We start from the raw sequence: 17,147 nt of genomic DNA on the forward strand, positions 1-17,147 counted from the left end.
CCAGAGAAGGGAGAGGAACAAATGAAACAACACGCTTATATGAAAGGTCTCCGACCCTTGATCACCGTGGAATTGGTTGCAGTCATCATTGTTTGATCTTGGATTGGACACGACCCTGAAGTGAAATTGCTTTGGCCAAAGTTGAGGGTGGGTGGGAGGCAAACCTTGAAAAGCAAATACTTGGAGAACAAGTAACAGCTGGAACAGCCACTGAGGCAATCATCTTTGCCCTGGATTGAGCCAAACCGAATAAAAATATTAAATAGCCAGGGAACAAGAAATAGGAAGTAGAATAGGATTTCTGATGCTTAGATTGACACCCATCTTTGTAAGCCCCTTCCCCACAGTAGCAGAAACTTTTGAGTATATTCTCCCATTCCCCACCCTGCCAGTATTCCAGTAATGCAAGCCAAGTCCAGCAATTCAGCATGCAGATGCCAAGGTTCCTCTAGAAAAAGAGTCTGATCCCCAGATTAAAGGGAAATCACTTGTGTGTGTGGATCAATGGGCTCCAGATTATATATGAAGCCAAACTCTAATCCTCTGCAAATCGCAAGAGAACTCTACCTTTTCGTATCGCTGCATAGCGATTAGTTTCCTCCCTGGGAAGTAGTGGAAAGATATATATATATATTTTAAAGGCAACCGTTCAGAATATTTCCAGTACCAAATAACAGTGGTGGCAGAAGAAATCTTATTTTAATTAGGCAACTGCCATTTCCCCAGTGAGAGCAGTAGATATTTGTTACTTTTTATAAGTGTTTAATGTTTGTTTTTAAGAAACTAAAAAAGCTATTCCAATAAGTCTGATTATTCCAGCACTGACAGCAGGAACAGCTCTGAGGTGGTTATAATAACCTTGCACACTACTTGAAACTAAAGAAGGTGAGAGAAAATTTAAACTGTATGGTAGGAAATTAGGTCAGCCTCTGCTCAGTAGAGTAATGCTTTAATTTCTTATTATTGACAAGTAGGTGTTGCTGGGGTCTTTTGTCATAGCCAATGATTTTATATTTTAATTCGCATTAGGTTCCTATCAGAGCCACAAATAAAAGGAAAAAAGGAGATAATTGTGTTTTGTACAAATAAAAAAAGGGGGGGCTGAATCTTAGCATGAAGACGCTCAGAGAGGCATATTCGATGCCAGGCTTTGGGACCAGCAGGACCAAAATGAATAGCATTTTATAAAGATTTGAAGAGTGTTTTAAGGATTATTTATGAAGCCAGTCCCTGTGTTAATGTACATACAGATTTGTGATCTATGTTGAACATCATTGTTCTCCGGAAGGCTGAACAAAGATGTACCCATTAACGTGTGAGTAGGTTTCAGATTTTCCTTTTTGATTGCACGTGGTATATGAAGAGTGTATTTCCAAAGTGGAGAGTGGAATGCAGGGCATATTTTTCTATATTGCCTGAGTGTTCCAGATAAATGTGAGCTACCTCTCATGAAGTTATTGAGAATTCTCTGTTTTTGAAAACAGGCCCAGAGTAAGAAATAGAGCTGTAAAAAAAAAAAAAAAAAATCGGTTTGTCGTAAGAGGTAGAATATAGGTGTGAGTTACGTAGATTTGTGTTTACCATTTCATGGGGTCCATATTCATCTTTCCTGTCTATTTGAGGGGGTTAAATATGTCCCAGTAGGACTCTGTGTTCACCACAGGTAGAAAACACCCACATACAGTGAAGTGAATATTTGGTTTATCATATAGTTGCTCAAAAATTTGAAGTCCTTTCAGCTGTGCTGCCAAGCATTTTTAGCATTAAATGATTAAAAGGTTATTTTTCTAGTTTTGAGGATTAGTCACACCCTTTCTTCTTTTCTTCTTTCCACTTGTGCTCACTTCTTTCTTTTAGTACTGGTTTACAGTTGAAGTGAAACTAAGACTGTGAAGGTGAAATCTAAATCTGTTTTTCTGGTTACTTTGCATTGCTTAAAAATAAAGGGTGTGCAAGTTGGTGGGGAAGAAGGTAAACAAAAACAAAAGGTTGGTGTTTGGAATTATTTAAGGAGCTCACTTATCTGTGTTATTTGCATCCCCCAGAATCACAGGTAATTAATAGAATTGTACCTCTCAAGGACTACAGTCACAACATACAAATAAGGGAGGGGATGGGGGGCTGACAATTTCTTCTGTCTTCCAACAAAGGAAATTTCAGTTTGTTAAGGACTTGTGGATTAAAAAAATAATTTCTAAAACCTTTTTCACAATTTTTTACCTGCAAAATAAATTCATTCAAAAGGTAGTAATGTAGGTATATTGACAATCATGAGAATTTTTTTCACAGATGGGAGTGCTGCATGAAGCTCCAATTAACTCTCTCTCAACATGGGATTCTCTTGTCAAATTTATGCACCATCTCATTTGGTACAAGTTGCATTTGGTACAAGTTAATTTCTTTGCCATGTTCTTCTGATTTGAAGTTCATTCTTTATAGTGGCTTTTCAGGGTGGTTCTCTGTCTCTGGTCAGGTTTATCAACTCGGCCAAATGGTTTTCTGCAGATCCATTGAAGATGCTACAGTCCTCCAAATATCCTAGAGATGGCATAGTGTTATTATGCACTGAACCTTGTAAGGGCTTGTACATGTGGGCACGGTGTGTTTCCCTTCTTCCCTCCCTGGTGCTCACATCTGGATGGCCTTTGGAAATGGGGGAGACCTGAGCACAGGGTGGTTTCAATAGAAGGTAACCTTTCCTTGCTCTGCACCTGTGTACAAAATTGATACCCCATCACTCTCCAAGCTAAAAAAATGCTGGAGAACAAGCCACACTTTTCTCATGTAGCTGCAAGCTGCGGCCTCCTTGTGCTGTGCATATAAAGTACCAGTCCCTCCTACCCCTTCTCCAAATCATAAACCAGCTCGGTCGTGGGGTTTCCTAATACTCCCTAAAGCATGGACTGCATCTCCTGCTCTTCTTATTCCTAAGACTTCCATGTCACTCTGTTACATTCCCTCAACTGATAAGCCCCTGTTGGCATTCCTCAAATGTGAATTTTCTCTGCGGAAAAGTAAAACAGAAATGAACATATTTAGAAGAGAGCCAGACAGCCCTTCACAAGTGAACATTTTCTTGCAAATTGATTTCACTAGCCTTCGCCGTTCAGCACTCACTGAATGGTAAATATCACAGGGATGGCCTTTGAAGTAGTTCGTTTGGTTAATTTCCATATGTCATTGTGCAATTTATGATTATTTTTATGAAACCCCTTTAAGTTCTCCTCCTTTTTATTTTTATTTTTTTTAAAACAAGGGTATTACCGGTGAGCGTTGTATTTTGCTGTCTAGAGGGTCTTTCTTAGGTTTGACTGGCTGACTGCAGTTGGATTCACATCTGTATTGTAATCAATAATACAAAGTTTGCTTTTAATGGATGGTAATTTGAAGGCCACATGATAAGAAAAACAACCACATATTGAGCACCAAAATGTGACAGTCAATTTCCTATGTCAAGTAGCAGTCCTTTAACTCTCACAGGTGAGTAGACTTGCCTCAAATTTCACAGCCAGTAGGGAACAGAGCTCTAAAATCCAAACCTGTGCTGAGGCCCTGTGACATCGTTCCCTCTCCAAATTCCTCTTTTTTGTGTGAGGCCTCTATACTTTCTGGTCCCCTTGAAGTACCCCAATTTAGGCAATTTCTCCTCTTCCTATCCTCCCCCTAAAAGATTTTGAATAGGCTCTGCATATGAGTACTGAAAAATTGTTCAAAACTGCATTTTACGTTATCACAGCCCATCATGTAATCCCCGAAACTGGAAATATGATGCTATGGTGATTTATGTAGATGGGCCAAAGTAAGGAAAAGTATATGTAGTTATCTCTCCTGGGTTTATTCATGTAATTGAATGAGGAACAAAGATGTTTTGTTCCTTTTGTGGCAGGAGCTGATAGCGGGCAACCACACTCCTGCAGAAATGTAGAACTGTGAATGCTTCATTCAGTCCCAAGTAAATATAGGAAGAGGTGAAGTTGTGTATAGAGTACAGAGTTAAAAGACATTCTAAAAGTAATGGGAAGAGGGAAGGTATGATATATTAGTCGGGTGCTGGCCATACCTTAAGCTGAAATGGAATACAAGTGTCACAGATATGAGATCTGGATATGGAGAAGGAAGAGTAATGGAGAAGGGCCCGGGCAGTGAAAGCGAGTGAGAAGTGACGTGATTTATAGCTATGGAACTAATGTCCAGTATCTCTCTTGACAGAGTTGAATAGCAATCAATTGTCAGTGTCCTTTCTGTATATTCCCCATTGGATGGGTGAAGAAATTCTCATCTTTGATTATTGATTACATAACAAGGTTCATTTATTACAACAGAAGTGCAGTCGATTTGTGGGTGCACAAAAAGAAACAAATTCTGGAACCAAATAATGTTCATATTGCTTTTCCCTTTAAAAAATTGAAGATGGGCCTTTCTGTTTGCAAGATAAACAGTCTTCACTACTCTGAAAGTCCTTGGAAGTAAAGATACCAAATGATTAAAAAGTAAACCATCCTAGCCGGGTATGGTGGTGCACTCCTGAAATCCCAGTGGCTCTGGAGGCTGAGGCAGGAGGATCGCAAGTTCAAAGCCAGCCTCAGCAAAAGCGAGGCCCTTAAGCAACTCAATGAGACCCTGTCTCTAAATAAAATACAAAAGAGGGCTGGGGATGTGGCTCAGTGGTCGAGTGCCCCTGAGTTCAATCTCCTGTAACCAAAAAAAAAAAAAAAAGTAAACCATCTTGTCCCTGACCACTCCCTTCTCCTGCATTTTTTCCTACTGCCCATTATAAATTCTAAAATCTTTCTTTGTCTTTCTTTTTATTTTGTGTTTTAGCCACGAGACCCAAACAACATGCTGGGACCATCCCAAAATGACAGAGCTCTACCAGTCTTTAGGTAAGGACATGACCATGTTTCCTCCAGGTTAAATGACAGATGACTTTCAGTATAGTTTGTAGTGTCTAAATCATTTGTTGTATAAATGTGTCATTAAATGTCTTCAAGAGTGGAAGCCGTAGTACCTTTCTATTAAAATTTGACAATTAGCTTTCTTTTTTTCAGAGTTTCTTTCTTAAAAATAACTTTTAGAATTTTACTATATCCTTAAAGGCCCTTGTAGTTTTATTTGCTGCCCAAAAGGAAAAGCACTTGCAATGGATGGCATTTATTTTTCCCCACAAAGAAACAAAGTTATTTCAGGTTATTCTTATTGATTTCTTCCATGTGAAACCAAGACGCTTTTGCCAAACCATGAATGATGTGCAAAGGAATTTTCTGCTATCTTCATTGATCACAATGAAAATCCCATCAGGTCATCAGTATGATCCTTTAAATGATTGCTCTGCTATGGCTTGTTTGGTGTTTGCGTGAGAGCCTGATTGCCCCCCCCCCCCGCCCCCCAACTTGGAATTTTTTGAAGAAACACATAGCATATAAATAAGGGGAGAACACCAATCTCTTTAGACTCTCCTTGGTTCATTCTCTCTTAGCCTCATAGGGAATAATCTGAAATGAATTCTCTTGTATTATGGCTAGATTTTTTTTTTTTAATTAATGAAAGTCATATCTTCTCTACCTTTTTAAGTCTTTTTTTTTTTTTTTTTTTTTGCGGTACTGGGGATCGAACTCAGGGCCTTGTGCTTGTGAGGCAAGCACTCTACCAGCTGAGCTATCTCCCCAGCCCAAGTCTGTGCTTTTGTGAATGAACATGTTTATAGACTAAAATGTGTGAGGTGATTTCTTTGGGTTTAAAGCTATGTGATGAAACTCATGGGAATCAGGGTGTTTGAACATAAATTGTATATATGTACACAGTGTCTGAATGTAGCTACTACTGCTTTTCTGTCACAGATTCTCATTGGTTAATGGATTTTAGCTATAGGGGCACTAAGGAATAGAGTTGACGATACTAATCAAAAAATTGTTTTACCTCACTTTTTTTCTAATTGTAGATGATATGAATTACTTCAGAAAAACTGAAAAATGCACATAATATGTTTGAAAAAGGAAAACTCACCTATAATTCTATTAGCCAGTGATATCTAATACATTTCAAGTAATATGTCATTTCAGTTTGGTGGGGGGTTTTTTGTTTTTTTTTTTTTTTTTTGGCTGGTGCTGGGGATCGAACCCAGGGCCTCTCATATGCTAGTACTTTATCTCGGAGCTGCATCCTCAACCAGTAATATTTTATTTCAGTCTAGTAGTAAGTGTGTCAACTTATAAAAATTTAAATAAAATTGGGATCAGTTAATCTTCAAGTGCTACATTTTCAGCCCCTACAAAATGTTTTTGGCTTGTAAAATAGGACTGTTTATACTACAGGTGGAAGAGCTAAATATTTATATTTTGGCTAATGTGAGAAAGAAGGCTTCCTATGAAGCAGGCAGCAGCTTGCCAGGCAAACCCATCTCCTAGCCCATTACTTTCAGGACCTCTAAACTTGCCTGTGAGCCTCCTGTAGATTACAGAGACTTAGACCACTAGTGACTTTTCCCACTTATGATGTCACCGTGATCTCTAGTTGTAACATTGTAATGTTGTTTTTACAGTACTATGGCGATTGAACTCAGAAGTGAACTCAGAGGCGCTTACAACAGAGCTGCATCTCCAACCCTTCCATTTTATTTTATTATTTTTCATTATTTTTGTTTGTTCCTTTTAGATATACATGACAGTAGAGTGTATTTTGACATATTATATATACATGGAGTCTAACTGATTCTAATTAGGATCCCATTCTTCTGGTTGTATAGAGACTGGGTCTTGCTAGATTACTGAGGGTCTCACTAAATTGCTGAGGCTGGCATCAAACTTGCAATCCTCCTGCCTCAGCCTCCCCAGACACTGGGGTTACATGAGTGCGCCACTGAGCCTAGCTTGTAACTTACTTCTATTATAAAATAATTACCATAAAGTTAACACTGGTATACTTTTTTTTTTTTTTTTTTTGGTGCTAGGGGTTTTGTACATGTTAGACAAGTGTTCTACTACTGAGCCACATCCCAGCTCTTGTTCCCTTTTTTGAAAATAATAGATAAGCTAACTAACAAAAATGAAGAAAAGATAGATCATCCATAAACCACCCTTTAGAGTTAACTAATTTTACTTTATTTTTGGTACTTGTAATTAAGCCACATCCCCAGCCCTTTTTATTTTGAAACAGAGATACGCTGGGTTGCTGAGGGCAGCCTTGAACTTGGGATCCTCCTCCCAAGACAGATTACAGTCTTGTGCCTGACACAATTAACTAATGTTTAATAGCCTTCAAAATTTTCTTTCTAAAAAAACCTTTTCCTTCAATAGATACATTTTTATAAAAATTGAATCATCCTATTTTGTGACCTGCTTTTTTTTCACCTAAAAAATGTGCTATGACCATGTTTCCATTTGATTGCAGATTGTTGTTTAACATTTTCTTTTATTCATTTATTTATTTATTTTAGGTACCCAGGATTGAACCAAGAGACACTTAAACACTGACCACATCCCAAGCCTTTTTTATATTTTATTTAGAGACAGGGTCTCACTAAGTTGCTTAGGGCCTCCCTGAGGCTGGCTTTGACTTGTGATACTCCTGCCTCAGCCTCCTGAGCTGCTGGGATGATATTTTCTTTTAATTGTCTTCACTGAAAAATTACAAACAGAGTTGATAAAAGCTAATCATAGATTATCAGTTTATAGATGTTTGCACCTTCAATAGAACTTAAGTATAAATGTAATCATCATATTTATAAAGTTTTCTCAGTAGTTTGGATGTGATGGTAAACTCAAAGCCAATAGTCTTGCATAGTTTATGACCTAGGGCAAGTAACTGGATTTTGGAACGTAATGGAATTTTACAGTCAAAGGGCATTTTATAGCTCATATATTGCACACTTTCTTTTCTATTAAATCAACTTTATTGAGGTATAATTTGCATATAATAAAATATAGTCATATAAATGTGATCAATTCTAACCCCTTTTGAAGCTCTACCCCTACCCCCTACCCCCACCCCTGTCCTGGGGATTGAAACCAGGGGCACTTTACTGCAGAGCTTCATTTCATTCCCAACCCTTTTAATCTTTTATTTTGGCCAGGCGCAGTGGTGCATGCCTGTAATCCCAGCAGCTCGGGGAGGCTGAAGCAGGATGATTGTGAGTTCAAAGCCAACCTCAGCAATTTAGCAAGGCCCTAAGTGAGACCTTGTCTCTAAACAAACTATAAAAAAGGGCTGGGGATGTGACTCAGTCGTTAAATGCCTCTGGGTTCAATCCCTCTTACTACCAACATTAAAAAAAAAAAAACAAATAACTTTTATTTTGAGGCAGGATCTCATTAAATCAACTGCCCAGGCTGGCTACAAAACTTGAGATCCTCCTGATTCAGTTTCCTAAATTACTGGGATTACAGGTATATGCCACTGCACCCAGTTCAAAATTTAGTTTCTTGCTAGCCTAATGACACCTTGCAAATGTGGTACATGTTAAAATTTGCTTTTCAGCTTTCAGCGCTAGTATTTCTGTTATAAAATATTACTTGGGCTTTTCTTTTTTTATGGTACTGGGGTCGAACCTAGGGCCTCACGTATGCTAGGCAAGTGCTCTCCCACTGAGGTACATCCCCGGCCCCCTTGGGCTAATAACTTTTACCAAATGATGACTTGTCATTTGATAAATCCTGTTTATTCAGGGCCTGCTTGTATGTGATGTGCCAGCAACCAACCGGCATGGTGGGTAGTATCAACATTTGTGTTTCTCAGGATAGTGAAGGGAAGGCAGAGAGGCATTGATCAGGGCTACATCGTCTTAGGGGGCTATATTAGGATTTAACCCTGGTCTTTTTGTTAGTGTTTTCACTGATCTCACTGGTTTTATTCACTCAGTGAAGTGTGTCTATGTTGGTTACTACATAGCAGCCACAAACCCTACAAATATGTACAAATTGACAATTTTACCTAGGGATAGAAGGTTACTTGAATGATATTTCTGGAAATGGTACATCGAGTTCCTAGACAGCAGGTACTCCTTCTTTCACTGTTGCCTGGCACCCGTGGAATGATTGATTTAGTTTTGATATGTCTTCATCTCTTGAGATGACCTACAAGATTAAGTGCCAGCCTTGGCCACCTGTCCCTCTCTCCCCTGCCTTAAATTATAGTGTTTCAAAGTTCAAATACAAGCATAGCATACTGAAAAGAAACAAGTTTAATTTTTACTTATTGACCTATGTTTTTCTTATTTAAGAGGCATCCCTTTAGGTCTAACTTGCTATTTTGAGTTGGACAAAAAGATTCAAAGAGATTGGAAGCCTTTTTTTTTGGTACCAGGGATTGAACCCAGGATGCTTTATCACTGAGCCACATCCCTGAAATCGGCAGCCCTTTTTATTTTGAGACAGGTTCTCACTAAGTTGCATAGGGGATTAGAAGCCTTTAACTTTTACTCAGTTCATGAAAGCAGAAATGGAATTCTGGTCTGGTTTGTCAAATGTTTGAGACTGTACCTAGTCCCTCCTCCTAAGAGAACCTGAAATTTTTTTTTTTTTTAGTTGTATATGGACACAATGCCTTTATTTATATATTTATTTATTTATTGGGTACCAGGGATTGAACTCAGGGGCACTCACACTGAGCCATATCCCCAGCCCTTTATTATATTTATTTAGGGACAGGGTCTCACTGAGTTGCTTAGGGCCTCACTAGTTGCTGAGGCTGGCTTTGAACTTGTGATCCTCCTGCCTCACCCTCCCAAATTGCTGGGATTACAGGCATGCATCAGGTTCCGGGCTTTATTTATTTATTTTTATGTGGTGCTGAGGATCAAACCCAGTGCTTCACACATGCTAGGCAAGCAGTCCACCACAGAGCTACAACCCCAACCTGGAAACCTGAACATCTGTGGTGACATGCTGAAAAGACCAAGATGTTCCTTGTCCCTTCTGTGTCCCCCACTCCAGAGCTCTCTTTACTGTAGAAGCTGCAGTGGTTCACCTTTTGCATGTGGCATTACAGTTTCCAAATATGCCCTCTCTAAGGAAGTTTTCATTCTTTAATTTGTCCAGATCCCAAGCAGCCTGGTCAGCGTACATTTAGTTTACTTGCCTTACCTGCAGAAGCGTTCAGGTGTTTCCCTGCCCTCGGGATCTGAGCAGCACAGTATTGGAAGCCAAAAACATTTTGTAAGGACTGCAAAAGTAGCACATGATCATTAACTGATGTGAGGATATAATTTATTTGAAAAAATCTAGGTCTTTTTGTTTTTCACTCTTTTACCCTGATTTTCTACTGTGAATTTTTGTGTTATTTGCCATTAACTATTTAGCAAAAACGTTTCTTCATAAATGTTTTATCCCATTCCTTAGTCTTCCTTTTGCTGCAACTCTTGAACCAATGAAAACCTGTGACAGAAAAAAAACTAGACAAACACACTGCACACATACTACACCTTATATGTTTATGTTCACAATTTGTATTTAAACATTCTGATTTTCATGGACTTCCTCAGGTAAATTTAAACTTGAGGAAATTATGTGTTTATAGTCTCTAAGTATGTCCAATCACACACAAAAATTGCAGACTTAAAAATTTTAGTGATAGAGGGGTGAGGATGTAGCTCACTGGTAGACCTAGCATGCAATAGGCCCTGGGTTTGCTCCTCAGCAGTGGGGAAAAAAATTAGTAATAGAGAACACAAGACTAACACCTTATTTTTTATTTTAATTTATTTATTTTTGGTGCTGGGGATGGAACCCAGAACCTCATGCATGTTAAACGTGTACTCTACCACTGACCTCCACCCCCAGGACTAACTTTTGATTAAAAACCAAAACCAAAAGTAAGAGGATTAATTTTAGATTTTCCCCCACAGATCTAAAAGGGCTTTTTAGAGTGGGCTTTCAATGAATATTGGAAATGTTGGTGTTTTGCCTTGTTTTTAGGCTGTGTACCTGTACAAAAACATTCCAAGTTATGAGAGAAAATATTGTCAGGAACCCATACAAGCAAAGGAGTTATAGTAAAAGAAGAAATTTAAATGATTCCAGTAACAACCTGAGAGTCATTTGGAATTTGAGACTCTAGAAAATTTGGTATATAATATTAACAATTTTGCAAGAGCACTGTTTTTGTTTTCTTTTGATATTGGGGATTGAACCCAGCAGTGCTTAACCACTGAGCCACAACCCCAACCCTTTTAATTTTGTATTTAGAGACAGGGTCTCATTAAGTTGCTGAGGCTGGTCTTGAACTTGTGATTCTCCTGCCTTAGCCACCTAAGCCACTGGGATTACAGGTGTGCATGCACCACCACCACACCTGGCTTGGCTTTGGGTTTCACTAGGAAGAAATAACTGAGAACAAAGTAAAACCAGTTTTCTTTTGGCATTTTTCTTCTTTTTTTTTCCTTTGGTCCTGGGTACTGGGGCTAAACCTGGGGTGTTCTCCCACTGTTATTTTAGCAGTTTTTGTGACTCTCCCCAGTAATCATAGAATTGTGATGTAGAGTAATGGGGGTGAGTAGGATATAGAAAACAAAATTTCCCATATCTATTTTTTAAACAATTTTTTGTAGTTTTAGACAGACAGAATGCCTTTATTTTATTGTTATGTGGTGCTAAGGATCAAACCCAGTGCCTCATATGTGCTAGGCAAGTGCTCTGCCAGTGAACCATGCCCCAGCCCCCCATATCTATTTTTTATAGACTTTCTTTATCTTTAAAACTAGTGTATTGGAAAAAAGTATGTAAGATATTTTCTCTTACTTTGGGCTGAGGATGGGGCAGGTTGTTTACAAAACTTGCTGTCATCATAATTTTTCAAGAGGTACCTTTTGGCTGACCCTGCTGACAAATGAGTTTAATCATTCCTGTTTTAAAAATAAGTATTCTGAGCTAAGCACTGGTGGCACACCCCTATAATCCCAACCGCTCAGGAGGCTGAGGTGGGAGGATTGCAAGTTCAAAGCCAGCCTCAGCAAAAGTGAGGCTCTAAGCAACTCATTGAGACCCTGTCCCTAAATAAAATACAAAACTGGGCTGGGAATGTGGCTCAGTGGCCAAGTGCCCTAGAGTTCAATCCCTGGTATCCAAAAATAAAATAAAATAAAATAAAATTTTACAAATTCTGGGGAAAAAAAGATCATGTACCCATCTATGTGCTTCTGGCTTAGTGAGGCAAGATGGTATGTAGTAGGGAAGCTCTTGTATTTCCCACAAGACCCCTCTGGATCATCCATTTGTTGTTGAGAGGTTGTATTCTTCATGTTTTCTTAGAAGTAATAATATACTGGATTCATGAGGCGAACTTCAGGTTTCTGTCAGCATGTTTTATAAACATAATGGAAAGACTATTGTTCATTAGGTTATCTTAGTGATTTAAAACCTAAAACTCTTTAAGTCTCCAAAAGGCATTTACAAAATCAGTAGGTGTTAGATGGTAATGTGCTCTGGAGTTTATTTTCAGATAATAATACAATATTGTTTTATATGAAGTACAATTATATGATTAAAATCCTGTCCTGTTAATTGACATTTAGTCCCCTAAGATCTTCGTTGGACTGGGACGCCTGTAATCCCAGTGACTGGAGAGGCTGAGGCAGGAGAATCCCAAGTTAGGCCAACCTTGTCAATTTAGTAAAACCCTGTCACAAAATAAAATAAAAAGAACTGGGGATGTTGCTCAGTGGTAGAATGCCCTCAGGTTCAATCCCCAGTACTACCAAAAAAACAAGCATAAAACAAAAACACCAAAAAAATAAATTTAAAAAGCTCCTCCATTTTAGAGTAGTCATCTAGCATACTTGAGGCCTGAGATTAAAAAAAAAAAAGGACACTTAAAATACTTTGAAAAAGTATTTCTTAGTCTGCTTGATTGGGAGTATAGTAATTATAAACACAATAAAATCTTTTTTTAAAATATGTATTATTTTAGTTGTAGGTGGACACAATACTTTTATGTTATTTTTATGTGGTGCTGAGGATCGAACCCAGGGCTTCATGCGTTCCAGGCAAGCACTCTACCACTGAGCCACAACCCCAGCCCCACAATAAAATCTTTAAGTGTTCCCACCATGGTTCCTTTCTAAATTACAATATGTTTGTATATTCATGATACCATCAAAACCGCGGAGCAATAGCTGAGTACAAAGGGCTCACATAGGTAAATAGAATAACGTGAAGAATCACTAAGCTTCAGAAGGGTAAATGACTTTATTTCAAGCAGTTTATTAAATTCTAGATGCACTGTATGTTCTGATGTTACTTATTCCAATTTCCTTTTACTTCATTGGATTCCTTTCAACCAATAGTTTTCTTTCAGAGTATTAGTTCTCCTTTCCTGAAGTTATAGAAAGATTTAGCATGTCTGTTTTCCAGATTTTGGTACCCACTATCCAGCAAGGTGCTTACTCAAGTGATACAAATATTTTCAATTTTTTTTTTTTTTTTTAGTACTGAGGATTGAACCCAAAGGAGCTTAACCACTGAGCAACATCCCCAGCCCTTTAAAAAAATCTTTTCTTTTGAGACAGGGTCTTGCTAAGTTGCCCAGGGCCTCTCTAAGTTGTGGAGGCTAGACTCAAACTTGTGGTCCTTCTGCCTCAGTCTCCCAAGTTGCTGGGATGACAGTTTTCAGTTTTCAAAAATGTACTTATTAATGTTTTATGAATTCTTACCCTCTGTCTCATGTTTGTTTCCTCAGAAGTGCTTCATAATGTTAAAACGAGGGCTTAATTTTAAGGTGTGATAGATTTGAGGTTAGTGTGATTCTTCTGCAGTCCTAGTTGAGACAATAAGTTAAGTCCTCGTTTAGAGGCTAAGAGCTTCAAGATATATGAATACAATTATTAACAAATAGTCGTAGGATTGAGGGTGTACCTCAGTGGCAAAGCATATGTTTAGCATGTGCAAGGCTCTGGCACTTAAAAATAATAATAATAATCAGAAGAAGCAGGAATTGTACCCTCAAAGATAATCACTACCATAGAAATCTTGTACCTCTTCATTTTGCTCAAGAGGAAGGAATATTGTAAATGTTTGCTTATTCTCCTTCTCTTTTGATAAGCTTTCTACATTCCATTAAGTATTCCCTCCTGAGGATGCTCTCAGATTAGAAACTGCAGAATTTGGAATGACTATGAATTCCTTTTACATTAGGTGCTTGTCCTAATGCTTTTCTCAGCATATTTTGTAAACTAAACTCTTCTCCACTAAGTTACTCTGTATTTAGGTTTCCTTGACTTTTGCCTGTAGCTTCTTAAGTATTGCTAAGTGTCAAACCTCTACCTTTCGTTCTCTTATCCCAATGCCTTGAACTGGAAGGGATATCTAGATTCAGATCCCAGCTTGTGTGTGACCTTGGGCTATTCCCTTACTTTTCTGATATATTACTATTTGAGTCTGCTATTTCACCACTGTGACCAAAAGACCCAACAAGAACAATTAGAAGAGGAAAAATTTATTTGGGGGTTCACGATTTTAAAGGTATCAGTCCATAGAAGGCTGGCTCCATTCCTCAGGGCTCCAGGTGTGGCAGAATATCATGGCTGAAGAATGTGATCAGGAAAGCAGCTGGGGACATGACATCAGGTAGCAGAGAGGGCTCTGCTCAATAAAATATATACCCCCAAAGGCAAGCCCCCAGGGATCTACCTCCTCCAGCCACAACCTACCTACCTACAGTTACCACCAAGTTAAACCCTATCAAGGGGATTAACACACTGATTAAAACTCTCATAACCCAGTCATTTCACCTCTAAACCCTCTTGCATTGTCTCACACATGAACTTTTGGGGGACACCTCATATCTAAACCATAGTAATCACATTGGGTAGTGATCTTCCATCTCTTAAAAGTGTGGGTTTCACTTAACTCCTGGCTAGTAAGGCTTGATGGTGTGAATGCCCTTGGCTTAACCCCCCAATTTCTTTATTACCACCAAGCTGAAGGATATGAATAATGGGATCATCATTTATAATAATTATACTTTTTATTTGTATAGCATTTATTCATATAGCACTTTACAGTATGCAGTGTGCAGAAATAGCCATATTTAACCCTTCCACAGCTGTATATTAGCTGGCGTATGACCTGGATTTTCTTCAGTTTCAGGTTCAGGTCTTTGTCACTCCTTGAGTGACAGTCCTGTTTTTGATTAGTATAATAATGTTCTCCTATCAGCAGATGGGGCAACTCTTTCCTTCTTTCCATTTAGACTTTAGGAGACCGAGGCTCAAGACTTGATTTGACTTATTTGTACTGACAGAAGTAGAAGATAAGTAACCAAGTCCAGAACACACATTTTATGGCTCCTGGTTCACTGTTCTCAAGGGAATATCCCTTACTCCTAGCATGATTTATAAAACTGCTCCATCAGCATAATTAAGCTGTGGAATCCCCAATGACATTCTATGTTCCATAGCTGACAAAGTTAGCACAGGAGATTTACTTAGATTTGCAAAATAGAATATATAAGACATTAAAGCCATTATAGATGTTTTTCCTTTACTTCTTTCCTGCTTATAAAATAAAACTTTTAAACAATCAGCCCTTTTTGCGTTGATTAGTATCAGTTGATTTTCTCCTACTTGTAAAATAGAAATGTAGTTTCCAAATCAAAATTTATCGCATTTTAATGGAAAATTCTATGATAACATTTTTTTCTTGTTCAAATAACTTGATTTAAAGCTTCTGAGAGAAGAACATAAATAAACATATTCCTGATTGGCATCTCCTGAAGCTTATTTCAGAAAGAAACTCAAAAAGAATGGTCTCTCAGACTCTGACTGGTTTACAATTTAAAAGAACTTTTAAATTGAAGTTTATTTGATCTAAATAAGAAGAGCATTAAGGTTATACCTGCAGCTGGGAGAAAAGTGCTAGATGTGTACAATTTTATGTAGCTGGGTCTGCAGAAGATGAGTTTTGCACACGGAGAAAAGGCCTCTAAAAGGGTGTCTGTTCTTATTCAGACATTTCCAATATTTCTTTTTTAAGCACACAAGTCTGATTACCTCTGTATGTCTCTTGGGAGCTGCAATTTTGCTGGAAAGAGATTCGGAACAGTCAGAACACTCACATAAAATAAATAGTGAGTTTTAAAGTCCGTACCCTCCACAGTAGTAATAAAATGACCTAAAAATATTCCAAAAGACTCTCTTGTGACATAGTGGATGAATCATTAGCTTATTTATGAATTGGTGATATTCTGTGACAATGTTTCAGAATTTGCCATTCCACACAGTCTTGCTCCCTTGCATAACTCCAGGGACGTTCTTGAGCCCCCTCATAAATTGAAGCTTATGTAACTGGGCAAAATGTTATATATGAGGTGTGTGTATGTATATGTGTGCTTGCACATGTGCACATATACATTTATTTATGTATTTACATGCATATTTTTAAATGAGTCTTAATTTTGGTGAGAACATGATCCTTTGTGTGTTTTGTTTTCTGGTCCTGAAAAGGGATTGTCACTTTGAGGACGCCACTTCTCAAGCTGGTGAAGGGCAGTTTTATTGGTGTTTCTAACGCACAGTGCTTCACAGAATTTTAGGTGGCCCTACTGAAATTGACTAGTAAGCACACACAGGACTTGTAACTCACCGTACAAGTTCAGCAGCCCTTGATCTGGACTGTACCCTCTTCTAGGAGGTGAACCCATTGATGATGCATTTGAATGTCATGGGAACGAAAAGTTACTAGAAAAGTTGCATAATGTACCCTCAATTTCTATATTTGTGACAGACCATATTTTGAATAGTGCTGTTCTAGAACACTTAATTTTTGAAAGCATAAATGTGAACTCAAATCAAGTGACCTGGGCCCTCCTTAGCGATTATTTTAGAAGCAAAACATAAAAAGCATCCTGTTATAGGAAAGGAACAAGGATTAAGGGTCTGGGCCCCTGTGCCTAGTGGTATTGCCTCTCCTACCCCTTATAATTAAATATAAATATAATGTGATATATTTTAAATATAAGTTTATCTACTATATAAACTATGGTATGTGTTTTCTTTACATGATGTTTCGGTGGGAGAAGTAATTGATTATACTTTGACTTTCCTATTGTCACTTTATGAATTTAGATTTGGAGGCCATGATTTGTAGCAGCAAATCAGCTTATTGACTTTGAGGCTGGAGAGATGTGGATTTAATAATAAATATTCCACCGTGTTGTTTAGT

General features: G+C 38.1%; 1 protein-coding gene across 10 annotated transcripts in view; it reads left to right on the forward strand.

Annotated features, from left to right (window-relative positions):
• The window catches only part of DMD (dystrophin), a 2,089,750-nt gene that overhangs the window by 1,945,105 nt on the left and 127,498 nt on the right, over positions 1 to 17,147 (forward strand). For all 10 annotated transcript variants that reach the window (XM_079122792.1, XM_079122788.1, XM_079122791.1 and 7 more), the window contains one exon: positions 4,822 to 4,883. In XM_079122792.1, the coding sequence (XP_078978918.1) occupies positions 4,822 to 4,883 (62 nt within the window). The remainder of the gene's footprint in view (positions 1 to 4,821; positions 4,884 to 17,147) is intronic.

Source organism: Sciurus vulgaris (assembly GCF_902686455.1).
Source record: "Sciurus vulgaris genome assembly, chromosome: X".
Classification (NCBI taxonomy): domain Eukaryota; kingdom Metazoa; phylum Chordata; class Mammalia; order Rodentia; family Sciuridae; genus Sciurus; species Sciurus vulgaris.